Source organism: Nycticebus coucang, chromosome 10 (genome assembly GCF_027406575.1).
Source record: "Nycticebus coucang isolate mNycCou1 chromosome 10, mNycCou1.pri, whole genome shotgun sequence".
Lineage (NCBI taxonomy): Eukaryota > Metazoa > Chordata > Mammalia > Primates > Lorisidae > Nycticebus > Nycticebus coucang.
The window spans coordinates 85,939,594-85,953,211 of record NC_069789.1 but is presented as its reverse complement, the minus strand read 5'-3'; the positions used below and the strand labels follow the sequence as shown (position 1 = coordinate 85,953,211).

Genomic DNA, 13,618 nt, shown 5'->3' with positions numbered 1-13,618 from the left:
GAACCGAAGGAAAAGTGGAAATTCAACAGAAGAAAATCATACTAGACGTTTCAATAACAAATTAAACCATGAAGAAGAACGAATCTCAAAGCTCAAAGACAAGGCTCTCAAGCTAACCCAGTCATTTAAAGAGGCAGAAAAGAAGAAAGTAAAAGCAGAGCAATCTCTTACAGATTTAAGAAACTACATGAAGTATACTAACATACAAATTATAGAAATCCCTGAAAGGGAAGAAGAGAGTCCCAATAGCATGGAAACCCTAGCCCAGGATAGTATAGTTGAAAAGTTCTCTAATATTGCTAAACACTTAAGACATTCACTACTTACATAGTATCTCTTAGGTACACTGTAATTAACCTGACTGTAGTCAAAATAAAAGAAAAAAAATGTACAATCAGGTATAATCAGCAATTCATCTAAAAGGGTAAACCCATCAGAATTTTAGCTGTCAGCTGAACCTGTGCAAGGCAGAAAAGAGTAGATGCCCATCTTCAATCTTCTCAAAAAAAAAAAAAAAAAAAAAAACTACAAACCTAGGGTTCTGTACTCTGCAAAACTAAGTTTCATCTTTGATGGAGAAATCGAGTATTTTAGTGAAAAACAAACACTGAGCAAAGACCACCCTGCAGAAAGTTCTTGGGCCTGTAATATACACAGACCACACACAATGGACAATCAGCAAAGTAAAGACACCAGAAAACTAAAGGAACAAAACAGCTTTCACAGTTGCCCAAGTGATAAAAGAAGGTAACAGTCCTCCACATAGTACAAGACAAACAGAACTGTATCCTACTTATTAATTCTCTTAATAAATGCAAAAGGCTTGAATACCCCACTGTAGAGGCATGGACTGGCTGACTGGATAAAAACCAAGTATTTGTTGTTTTCAGAAAATACATCTACCCTCCAATGATACATCAAGCTCAGGGTGAAGGGTTGGAAAACAACATTTCAGGCAAAGTGAAACCAAAAGAAAAGGGTGTTGCTGGCCTCTTTGCAGATACAATTGGCTTTAAAACAACAAAAGTAAAGAAAGGTAAAGATGGACACTATATATATATGTCAAAGGAACTATATAAGAGGACATATCAATTCTAAACATATATGCACCTGACATAAACACTACCAGATTTATAAAACAAACCCTTCTCAATCTGAACAATATGATAACCAAAAACACCCTAATACCTTGAGACTTCAACATCCACTGACAGAACTGGACAGGTCCTCCAAGGAGAAACTAAATAAAGAAATGATGGACTTATACATAACTCCAGAACTGGGCTTAACAGACATCTATAGAACATTTTACCCCAATACCACTGAATGTACGTTCTTCATGATCACTCTCAAAGACAGTTCACATGCTAGCACACAAATCAAGTCTCACCAAATTAAAAAAAAACAAAACATTATATCTTGCATCTTTACAGACCACAGTGGAATAAAAGTAAAACTCAATGCTAACCCATCTTTGTACCAAGTCTTATACTCTTAAACAGCCTACTGCTGAACAATAGCTGGGTCAAAAGGAGATAAAGAAATCATTAGATTTTTTGAACAGAATGACAATGAAGCCACAAGCTATCAAAACCTTTGGGATACTGCAAAGGCAGTACGCAGTACTAAGAGGGAAATTCATCACATTAAATGCCTATAATCCAGAAATCAGAAAGAGCGCAAGTCAATGATCTGATGACTCATCTCAAGGAGCTAGAAGAGCAATCCCATTTCAGATCCAGCAGAAGAAAAGAAATAACCAAAATCAGATCAGAACTAAATGAAATCAAGAACAGAAGATTAACCAAACAAAACTTGATTCTTTGAAATAAATGTATTGATACACCCTTGGCCAGATTAGAAACAGAAAAGCAAGATCTCTAATAAGCCAAATCAGATATGAAAAAGGGTGAATAACAAACAACCCATAACACAGAGATACAAAAGATCTTCGCTGAATAAATACTACAAAAATCTCTACACCCATAAATTTGAAAAGGTAGAGGAAATGGACAAATTCTTGGAATCACACAATCTCCCTAGACTCAACAGAACTCTTGAACAGACCAATTTCAAGCTCCGAAATCAAAACAATTTTTAAAAATTCCAATAAAAAAAGTGCCCGACCAAAAAGTTTCACAGTGGAATTCTATCAAACACTCAAAGAGCTGGTACCTATATTGCAGAATCTATTCCAAAACATTGAGAAGGAAGAAATCTTCCCCAACTCCTACAAAGCAAATATCATGCTAATTAATATAAACTCTTTCACTTGCTTTTAGAAGCCAGCATTGCCTTAACATTACTTATAGGCTAAAATGTATTTCCACCCCTCCCAAAAGAAAGTCACTATGCTGAAGTCCTAATTCCTACTACCTTATAATGTAACTGCATTCGAAGATTAGACCTTTAAATAGGTAATCAAGGCAAAATAAAGTCATATGGTGGGCCCTAATCCATTATGACGGGTATCTTTATAAGAAAGATTAGGATATCAACAACACATACACTGAAGGGTGACTATGTGATAACACACTGCAAGCCAAAATCCACCTATACCTTGTCTTGTACTTCTAACCTCTAAAACTAGACTAAAATAAATTTGTTGTTTAGCCACCTATTTTAAGGAACTAATACACTCTGATGTATTAGTGAAAACCAATGAAAAAATACACTCTGATGTATTAGTGAAAACCAATGTGAAAAATACACTCTGATGTATTAGTGAAAACCAAGAAAAAAAATTACAAAACCATAGACCAAAGGTTCTCAACCTTCCTAAGGGCTCCTAATGCCACGACCCTTTAATACAGTTCTCATGTCATGGTGACCCTCAACCATAAAATTATTTTCGTTGCTACTTCATAATTGTAATTTTGCTACTGTTATAAATTGTAATGTAAATATCTGACATGCAGGATGTATTTTCATTGTTACAAAGGGATCACAACCCACAGGTTGAGAACCGCTACCATAGACCAACATCATTCATGAACAAAAGTGCAAAAGAAAATCCTTTGCTGAGGCAGGAGAATGGCCTAAGCCCAGGAGCTGGAGGTTGCTGTGAGCTGTGTGACACCATGGCATTCTACTGTGGGCGATAAAGTGAAACTCCGTCTCTACAAAAAAAAAAAAAAAAAAGTAACAAATCAAATAAATCCATTAAATTTATTTTTTAAAATAGGGGATAAAAATTGAAAAGAAAGAACTAAAGCTATTTATTTATAGATAACATGATAGTGTTCTTAGGAAATTCCATAAATTCTACCAAGAACTGTAAAAACCAACAAATGAATTCAAAGTTTCACAAAGCTAGGCATGTGACACATGCCTACAGTTCTGGCTACTGGAGAGGCTGATGAAGGACACTTTGAGGTCATGTCCAGTCTGGGCAACAAAGCAAGATCCCATCTCTTAAAAAAAAAATCAAAATTAAATTTTGATTAAATCAAAAAAATTTTAAATTAAAAATAAAATACGTATTTTGAAGTTCTTATGATATGCAAAAATATAAAATTCACAAAACACAACATCAATATACAAAAATTGTTCATATACTAACAATTAGAAATTAAAATTAAAAGAACATTTATAACAACATCAAAACATAATACTCAGAGTAGATTTAACAAAATATAGTGCAAAACTCAACACTAAAAACTACAAAACACTACTAAGAGAAATTAAATCAGACCTAAATACTGTAATTGGAGAAATATGGTATGTTTATGGTTCAAAAGACTCAATACTGTTAAAATGTCAAGTATTTACAAACCATAGATTTAAAGTAATCCAAATTAAAATCCCATATATCTTTTTGTAGAAATTAGTAAGCTAAATCTAAAATTTATTTGTAAATACAAGGAACCTAACTGACCAAAATGACTTTAAAACAAAGAAACAAAATTTACTCCTGTTTTTAAGACTGGCTATAATGGTACAGTGATCAAGAGTGTCACACTGGTGTACATATTAACATATACATCAATGGAACAGAATAAAAATTCCAAAAATAAATTCATACATGTTTGGTAAATTTCTGAGAAGGTGCCCAGAAAATTCAGCGAACAAAAATGGGCTTTTCAACAAATGGTAATGTGGTAATCAGATATCCATGAGGGTTGGAGAAAGTCTTCAACCTTTAGCACCCTATAGAAAAACTAACCTGAAATGCAGGATAACCATAAAAAACTATAAATCAGCTGTAAGAAAATAAAACAAAATCTCTTTGTGACTTCGCCTTAGTAATTTTTTAACAAGGACACAAAACTCACAAACAATGAAAAACAATTAATTGGACTTTAAAATGTAGAATTTGTATACTTTATAAAAATATTAAGAACCTAAAAAGGTAAACAACTTGGGAGAAAATATCACAATACACAGGTCTTTATATATATCCAGAATATATAAAGAACTCTTATAATGCAATAGGACACTCAACTAAAGAGAAAAAAATGGACAATATATTAGGACAAACACTTCACAAAAGATATGTACATGAAAAATAAGCACAGGAAAGTATGTTCAATACTACTGTAAGGCAATGAGATACCAAATGACTAAAATTTAAAACTGAAAACACCAAATGTTGTCAAGGAAGTACAACAATTGGAACTTTCATACATTATTAGTAGAACTGCAAAATCATACATAGTCACTTTAGAAACAGTTTTGCTGGGCCAGGTACAATGGCTTACACCTATAATCCTAGCACACTGGGAGGCTGAGGTGGGTGGATCACCTGAGCTCAGGAGCTGGGACCACAGGTGCCCATCACAAGCCCAGCTAGTTTTCTATTTTTAGTAGAGATGGTCTGGAACTCCTGAGCTCAGAGGATCCACCCACCTCAGCACTCCTAGATTACAGGTGTGTGCCACCGTACTTGGCACACAAATTATATCTTAATAAAACTGATTTTAAACAAAATCAGCCTCTAGTTAAAGGGAAGGTAATACAGTGGTTAAGAACTTGAGCTCTAAGCCAAAATGTCTAAAGATAAATATTGTCATCACCATTATTAAATGTGTGAAATGAGACAAGTTACGTAACCTCTCTGGACCTCATTTTCTTATCTACAAAATGGGAACTATAAGAATACCTACCTATTACCAAACAGTTGCTGTGAAGATTAAACTCGTAATGTAAAAACCCCTAAAATAGTGCCTGGCAAATGTCAGCAACTCATATTTGAGCACTTATTGTAAGTGCCTATGCCAAAGCAATTTTTAGTACAACACATTAAATTTTCACAGTAAAGCGGATTTGGAATTTATTAACTATAAGTCTCAGATACCTTAATGAGCTCCCAAAATAGTCACCTATAATTTATAAAGCCCACTTTCTCTCATTATTTCTATTACAGCCAAATGCCCACCCTGAACTAATACTGAGGGCAGAGGATTCCAATACACCAGGATCATGTACTCTAACTCTGAATTTAGCAAAGGAGAGGACCCCTCCCCAAGCCACATAGACTAGGAAGAAAGACAAACCCCCAAAGTTACACCAGAAATAGGGACAACCAGAAATCAGACCACCTTTTGCAATCCACCCTTCACACCATATAGAAAGACAAGATCCGTGAAATTTAACTGTGAAAAATGAAAGAACTTGTATTTGAGGATATGAAGAAAAAATGTTACTCTTACTGAAAATATTATTTGAGAAGGTAGGGACTTATATAAATAGAACATAGCACATACATATATAAACAAAGAAGGCAAAAACAAGCATAGTGGAGTGCAAGGACGAGGAGGGGCAACACCAACAGGTATACCAGGTCAAGAATTGTAAAAGCATTTTTGTTAATTTTTTTAAGATTCAAAGTCTTGCTATGTTATCCAGGATAGACTTGAACCCCTGGCTCAAGCAATCCTCCTGCCTCAGCCTCATTAGCATCTGGGACTACAGGCATGTGCCACCTACACCCAGCTTAAAAGCATTTTATTTTATGTAAAGGTTGAATATCCCTAATCTGAAAATCCAAACTCCCAAATGCTCCAAAATATGAAACTTTTTGTTTGTTTATATTATTATCTTTCTTGCGACACAGTCTCACTTTTTCGCCTTTGGTAGAGTGCCGTGGTGTCATAGCTCCCAGTAATCTCAAAATCTAGGGTTCAAGTGATTCTCCTGCCTCAGCCTCCCCAGTAGCTGGGGCTACAGGCACCCGGCATGATGCCTGGCTATTTTTAGAGACAGGGTCTCCCTCTTGCTCAGGCTGGTCTTGAACTCATGTCCTTAAGCCATCCACACGCCTCAGTCTCCCAGGTTGGTAAGATTACAGGCATGAGCAACCACACCCGGCCTGAATCTGAAATGTTTTAAATGCTAACATGATACACAAAGGAAATGCTCATTAGAACATTTTGGATTTCAGATTTTCCAATTAAGGACACTAAATATAACCAAGTATTCTAAAGTTCAAAAAAATATGACATCTGAAACACTTTTGTTCCCAAGTGTTGGATAAATGACACTCAAACTGTAAATTTTACTAGAAAAGAGAAGATTAGCTGATTTTGCTATCAACAAACTTTTCCTCCTAGCTCATAGAAGTTTCTGAGGAAAGAGGTAAATTAAAATAATTACATAAAACAGAAAAAAATCACCATCAAGAACAAACATACAAATACAAGGATGAAAAGTGAACAACAAGGTTTAAGGTTGCAGTTACTGTGATGGCAACTCATAGATGGAACATAATCATCAAAGTAATGTTGGCTCATTATCAGGAAAGGCACAAAGACTTACTTACAAAAGGCAAATATTACTGATCACATCCTTTAGTAAAAGGCCACTTAAATTTTCTGCTTACTTTCCTAATTATCAAAGATAAAATTATATACCATTATTGAGTGAGCTTCACATTTCTTTACCGATATCCAGAAATATGGTTCATATCTGCTATATATATGTGTGTGTGTATATAACACATACACACGTAACCAAAAGCTTCATCAAATTTTATTATTTTTATTATGATGAGTTCTATGATATCTTCTATTTCACATTTTAATCGTTTGAAAAACAAATATAGTAACAAGAATGGTCAAAAGATTTCATCTTCAGTGCTAAATGATTAATATGTAATGGCTATATAAAGTGCTTGTTGAGGACTTTGAGACAACATCTACATTCATTAGAGTATTTAAAATCTGCCATACTCCTAAGAAAAGCAAATGGTACTAATATCTACCATGGAAGTAAAAGAGGCAATGATGCCAGGTTATGTATTATAATCATGTAGTTAAAAGTCTTTAATCTTTGTGTTAAATCGTGAGCTCCTTAAGAACAAACAGTCTGTCTTAGTTTCATGGTAGATCTATTAAATGTAGATCCTATTTTCTATAAAGCAAATGATTAACCTTCCCACAAGGGCTTACTATCTACTTACAAACAAATCCCTGCAGAACCTCTGTAAGTTGACTACCCAAGGGACTTTAACAAACTGGTCAACATACAAAGGTGGTCAACATAAGGAACTTCCATTGAGTACCTGTGGTGTATGTGCACTCTATGAAAATTAGGTCAATTTAAGAAAATGAGGTGGTAATCTGCATTTAAGTTCTACTGTATTTCTGCTCCAATTTAAATAAGTAGAACTTGCAGAGGTAGAAAAAGTCATTTCAGATCACTGGCAGTAACAGAGACAGAAGTTATGTTAAAGAATAAAAGAAGAGTCATGATGAAAGAAGTCATCTTCCAAATACTGGCTATATTCATAGTTTAGTAAAATGGACTAAATGAGAAAAATCTGAAAAAATCAAATTAGGTTTTAGGCACAGAGTGCCTTTTAATGTTGAAGATTTAGCCAACGTCAAAGAAAATATTACTCTCTCCTTGAGACAACATCTACATTCATTAGAGTATTTAAAATCTGCCATACTCCTAAGCTTCTCCGTTGATAAAACAAAATTATTTGCAATTTCATAGCTTCAAACTTTTGTACAAAATAAAATATTAAAGCACAAACTATAAATCCCTAAAATGTTTATCAATTCTGCAATGAAATATAAACTTACTTTCAAATGTAACACCCTGAAGTCAGCTTCCCCAATAACAACTACACATGCCAACTTCCTACATCACTTATATTTTAAGTCTATCAAAAATTTCCTCCAGAGGAAAAGCACAAAACACTGCCAATCTGTAACCAACTAAAAACAATTACTCTCCCATAATGCTACCAACAATACCTAAACAAGTCAAGAGAGGCCACTATGTGTTACTGAAATTAGGTTATGTGACTATGTAAATCAACTGTTCCCAAAGAAAGGAGGAGGCTGTGTCCTCATCACCAGGTAAGTATTGCAAACTATACCACCCACCCCAGCATGGAATTCTGGTATGTCCTCTTGGAATGTGGGCAGGCAGGGAAAGGGAGAGATTAAGAATAAAATATTTATCTCAAGTGATTATGAAAAAGCTGCTTCTCCCAATCTATGCCATCATTTAAGAACCACTGAGCTAAGTATACAAACTTAGAGATCTAAAATTTTCTAACTGCAAAAAAAAAGTACTAAACTGAGAAGTGGGAGATCTGAGTTCTCATTTTTGTCCTTAGCTGCCCAATCTAAAACAAAATTACTTCTCTGTGATTCAATGGGACTATAACTGTATTAATTATACTAAAATAATATAAAATATGTAGTATATCTTCAAAATGTCCTAGGGATGAGTAAGTAATTATCGTCATTATTATAACTTAGGCCTCGTTTAGATATAAAAGCAGAGAGTAATTTGACCTTGAGGCATAGAAAATAAAAGCAACCACTCAGAACCAACCAGAAATGAAAAGGATTCTCAGGGCCTTGCCTAATCCACTTCCTCCTCTATCCCAATTGGCCAAAATCAAACCAGGCTTCAGCCTTCGCAACAAACTCTCATTAATTAATTCTCCTGAATATTCAACCTCACTAGAAAAAAGAAACGATGAACTAATGAGATTACTATACAGAAAGTAAAATAGCTTTTTTGTTGTTGTTTTTTAGAGACAGAGTCTCACTTTGTCGCCCTCAGTAGAGTGCTGTGCCGTCACAGCTCACAGCAACCTCCAACTCCTGCGCTTAGGCGATTCTCTTGCCTCAGCCTCCCAAGTAGCTGGGACTACAGGCACCTACCAGAACGCCTGGCTATTTTTTTTTTTACAGTTTGGCCGGGGCCGGGTTAGAACCCGTCACCCTCAGTATATGGGGCTGGTACCCAACCCACCAAGCCACAGGTGCTGCCCAGAATTCTCAACTAAAGATTTTCATTAGAAACTTCCATACTAGAACACACGAAAATCTAAACCACAAACTATGGACTCAAACTATGCTGATTTTTTTTTTTCTTTTTTAATTTTTAGAGGCAGGTCTTACTGTTACCCAGAATGGAGTGCAGTGGCACAATCACTGCTCACTGCAACCTCAAATTCCTGGACTCAAGCCATTCTTCTGTTTCAGCCTCCCAAGTTACTGGGACAACAGATGTAAATCACCATGCATGGCCTCAAATTTTTAAAAATTAGGTGATAAACTAATGAAAATTTTAATAATCTTATTCCTAAACATAAAATCAGTGTCTCTAATTCCCAATAACAGTTTACACTGAAATTCATATGGTGCCTGGGCCTGGCAGAGAGTGAATGTCAAATATCTGTTGAATGACTGAATGATTGATTCCCTTATTTCTCACATCTTTTACACTGTTTTAATGTAACCAGATGGATGCTGGCATGTTTGTTTTCTTCCAATGTACTAGAAAAGACAAGTAAATTCTGCAAACCCCACTTTGTTCTATTAGCTTGTACATTATCTTGTGGCACTCTCAACTGTGCAGAAGTACAAACCCCTATCAGACCCAATATAAACTGCTCCAATTATTTATAAATAACAATCGTAATAAAAGCCCACATTGTAATGAAAGATAAATTCTGAATTCAGAATTAAAGACAAAAGCAGAAATATGAACAAAGACATCATTATGTTTCTGCAAGAACTAGCAATTTCCAAGCAATAATTTTCCTAACAGTTCCAACTTACAACCGTATCATATTTAATAACACCAACTCAGACTGTCTTCAACACTGAAGTCAATCAACTTCCCTCATAATGACTATGCAAGCCAACTTCCTACATCGCTGATACTGTCTATCAAAAATTTCCTCCAGAGAAAAAAAAACACAAAACACTACCAGTTCATAATCAGCTAAAAACAATTACTCTCATAATCTTACCAACAATATCTAAACGCCAATGAAAATCCCAGAACATTCATAGCAAAGCAATCAATACCACCTTTCACTTAGTAAGACTAACCTTTCTATTTGAAATACCAAAACCAAATACTATTCTACATCATTCAAGGTGCCAACTACAAGGACAAAATGTCTATACCTAGCATGTCTCAAGTCGTAAGTTCGAGTGCAGTATTACACAGTATAGTACAGTTGTACTTGACACATGGGTGATATTTAATAAACGTGGTTCCCTCTTTCAAGATACTTGGTTGAGAAATGAAATTTTTTTGTGAATACACTTTGACTTCAATAGCCTCAACAGCAGATTAATAAATGACCTACCCTCTGAAATGGGAGAGAGAAACTTATACACACCATGATGGCTAGTTACATTAGATACTACTAATTCTTAAAACATCATACCCCTGTTTCATCAACTACCATACTTCAAATAAGCAAATTCTGACCAAAAACTCCATCACTCTGAAATCTCAAGAAGCTTAATCCTCTCGCTTTACAAATTTAATTCCCTTCAACAACTACTCCGGACAGACTGGATGCCTAACTCATCAGACAGCCAAAAAATTCAAGACACAATCTCCTTGCCCAACTTTCTCCTTATACCAAAACCATTTATTTGACCTTCCACCTCCTCCCTCACTTATTATTCCCTTAACTCCCCTCACTTCCTTATCAGCACTTAATCTCTTAATTATCCCCACCCGGCCTCGAGACCCCAACATTCCCCCCCCCACCCAGAGCTTGAATGTTTTGCAAACGCTCAAATCTCTCTGCAGCCACCACCACAGTTACCAGTACCCCAGGCTCTCCCCCACACCACCCCCACACTGGACCTCGCCAGTCTAAGCAGTAGAAACTCATAATTTAGCGAAGAGGGGACAGTTCTTCACACCCACCATACGAAGTCGTTGCTTTTGTCCTCATAGGAGTTGATAAGCCCGTTGCAGAGGGGGGCGAGCAGAGGTCGCTTCCTGCTGCCGCTGCCTAGACTGGAGCTGCTCCCTCCTACGCTGGCGCTGGGCCTGGCCGCGCAGCTGAGCCGGGACAGGCCCGCGGACACCGCCCCGCCGCCGCTCCCGCCGCCGCTGCCCGACACGGCAGCCGCCACCAACACAGGCCGCGCCGGGCCCCCGACGCTGCCCGAGGCCGCGGCCTGGGCAGCCCCGCTGGACACCAGCACCGGCGTCGAGGCCGCCACGGAAGGGGGCGACGGCGAAGAGGATAAGGACGAGGAGGCGGAAGTCACCGAGGAGGCCGCCGAAGAGCCAGGGCTCGTCCCAGAGGAGCCGGACCCGGCCTGGCGGCTACCAGACATCGTGACTCCCTCCCCTCCGGCCGGGCGCTCGGAGGAGAGGGACCGCGACCGCGACCCTCCGCCGCCTCCCCTCCTTTCCACCTCAGTGCATCCTGAGGACGCCGCCGCGCCGGGAGGTGGGGCTGAGGAACAATAAAGTTGGTTTTTTCAAGGCAACCGCACAACAGCGTCCGACGGGAGGGGGCGGAGGAAACTAAAAAAGCCAAGTAGAAGCCACTACCGCTGTTGAGGCCGCCGCCGCCGCCACGGTCCCCGCCGCAGCCAACCCCGGCGCGCTGAGGCTGGCCGTGCGCGCTCGCGCGCGGCGGAAGGGGCGGAAGGGGCGGGAGCGGCGGAGCATATAACTTCGGACGCAGCAAGCGGCGCTGAGATGCGCATAGAGCGTCGGCGGTGGCCTGGCGCTAGGAGTCTCCTTATTCTCTTTGGTGACGTGCCGGAGGGCAGTCAGCCTGTCTGAACCAAGTGAAAGGCTAGGGCGGAATGAACGGTAGGGGTTGTGGGGTGGTTTGAAGGACCGGGGAAGGCGGGGGAGGGAGGTGTGGAGGCGAGAGCGCTCAAAAAGCAATTGCGCAGGCGCGCCCCGGCGCAGACGCTAGTGGGTTACCCGGGGTATCCGCCCCAAGCGAAGAAGAATCGCGCAGACGCGGAGTCGCTGTACCGCGCATGCGTGCAAGCGAACCGCATTCCTGAACCAGAAGAGGGAGCGGTCCTTGTCTACTGCGCGGCGGGCGCTGTGATCCAAAGGCAGGACGCGACAGGTGCTTCTGAATCAGAGTGAAGGTGCTGTCAACCGGGAATACGAAGAAAGAACCTAGGTGTTTGATGTAAAAGTGCACTAAGCCAGCGTCTCCTGGCTCTGCTGATACTCATTCCACAGCCTTGTGAGGAATAAGAGGAGGTCCGCGAAAAGTGTTTTTAGATTACAAACATTGTAGCAAATGTTACCCGTTTTATCAGTTGGACCATGACCTCGAGAATTTTGAAAAGTTGTTTGCTAAATTGAACATAGTAATGGGAAAACAGATTATACTTAATCAGACCGCAGCTCAGTTAGAACCTCGGTTTAATGTGGATCTGATGTAATTGTAGCTTAAAACAAGGAGTGGCATTTAATACCACAAGAAAATATGCAGGTTTTAGTAAGCTGTTTTTGAATGTTGAAAATTGACCCATTTTCATCTGCCACTTTGGGAATCCCTAGGATTTGGGGAGATGAAAATTAGAAACAAGTGATCCGTGTGATTTTCAGTATTCTTTTCAATTCTATCGTTCTACATCTCTTAGAGGAAATGATGCCAGATTAATTTTGTCCTACGTGTTGAAGAAGCTGGTAAGGGCTTTCCCTAGAGAAAACTGCTGGTGGTAAAGGAACAGGGCCAATGAAGGCATAGCAACCCAGACCTAGCCATTAATGTGCCCAGTAAACAATTATAGGGCTGCCACATGCCTCAACTCTGTCTTAGCTGTTCACCCTTCAAGTCTCAGCATCTTGCGTTTAGCTTAGGTCCCCCCTGGGAATGACATAGGAATGGGCTTATCTGATTTCTAAAAACTGACGTTATTCTTAGAATATCACATCATACAACCCCTTGTTAAGATTCATTTTCAGAATTTAAAGTGTGAAGCCTTCTTGACTGTTCTTGGCAGAGATAGTTATACCCTCCTTTGTCTTCCTGGAATATTTTGTTTGCACTTATAAAATTGTATCATAATGGTTTATATATGATTCTCATCCATTAACCTTTTCAGCTTTGTTTTGTACTCAGTGCCTGGCCTATGATGTGTGCTTATTAAATCTTTCTTTATTAACAGATGGATAAAACTAGTGATCATATTTTTATTATAATTATATGTTTAATATTGGTCTTACCAACTAAATTGCAAGACCCGTGAAAGCAAGGACCATGTTGGTTTTCATTGGGCATTCAATAATTGTTGAAGGAATGCATACATAAATGAATGTAACGAATTTTATGAATATGTATGGAACACTTACTATGCGTAAGCCTGGACTGGTCAAGGAAGAGAAAGAATTTTATTTTAAAAAAGAACTTTAT

General features: G+C 38.5%; 1 protein-coding gene across 4 annotated transcripts in view; it reads right to left on the bottom strand.

Moving 5' to 3' along the window:
- Nucleotides 1-11,864, bottom strand: part of COP1 (COP1 E3 ubiquitin ligase) — a 249,419-nt gene extending 237,555 nt beyond the window's left edge. For 2 of the 4 annotated variants that reach the window (XM_053605283.1, XM_053605284.1), the window contains exon 1: nucleotides 11,143-11,860. In XM_053605283.1, the coding sequence (XP_053461258.1) occupies nucleotides 11,143-11,561 (419 nt within the window). In that variant the 5' untranslated portion in view covers nucleotides 11,562-11,860. Of the gene's footprint in view, nucleotides 1-11,142 lie in introns of all 4 variants that reach the window. The other 2 variants (XM_053605282.1, XM_053605286.1) reach the window with 2 other exon arrangements.
- Between the last annotated feature and the right edge of the window lie 1,754 nt (nucleotides 11,865-13,618).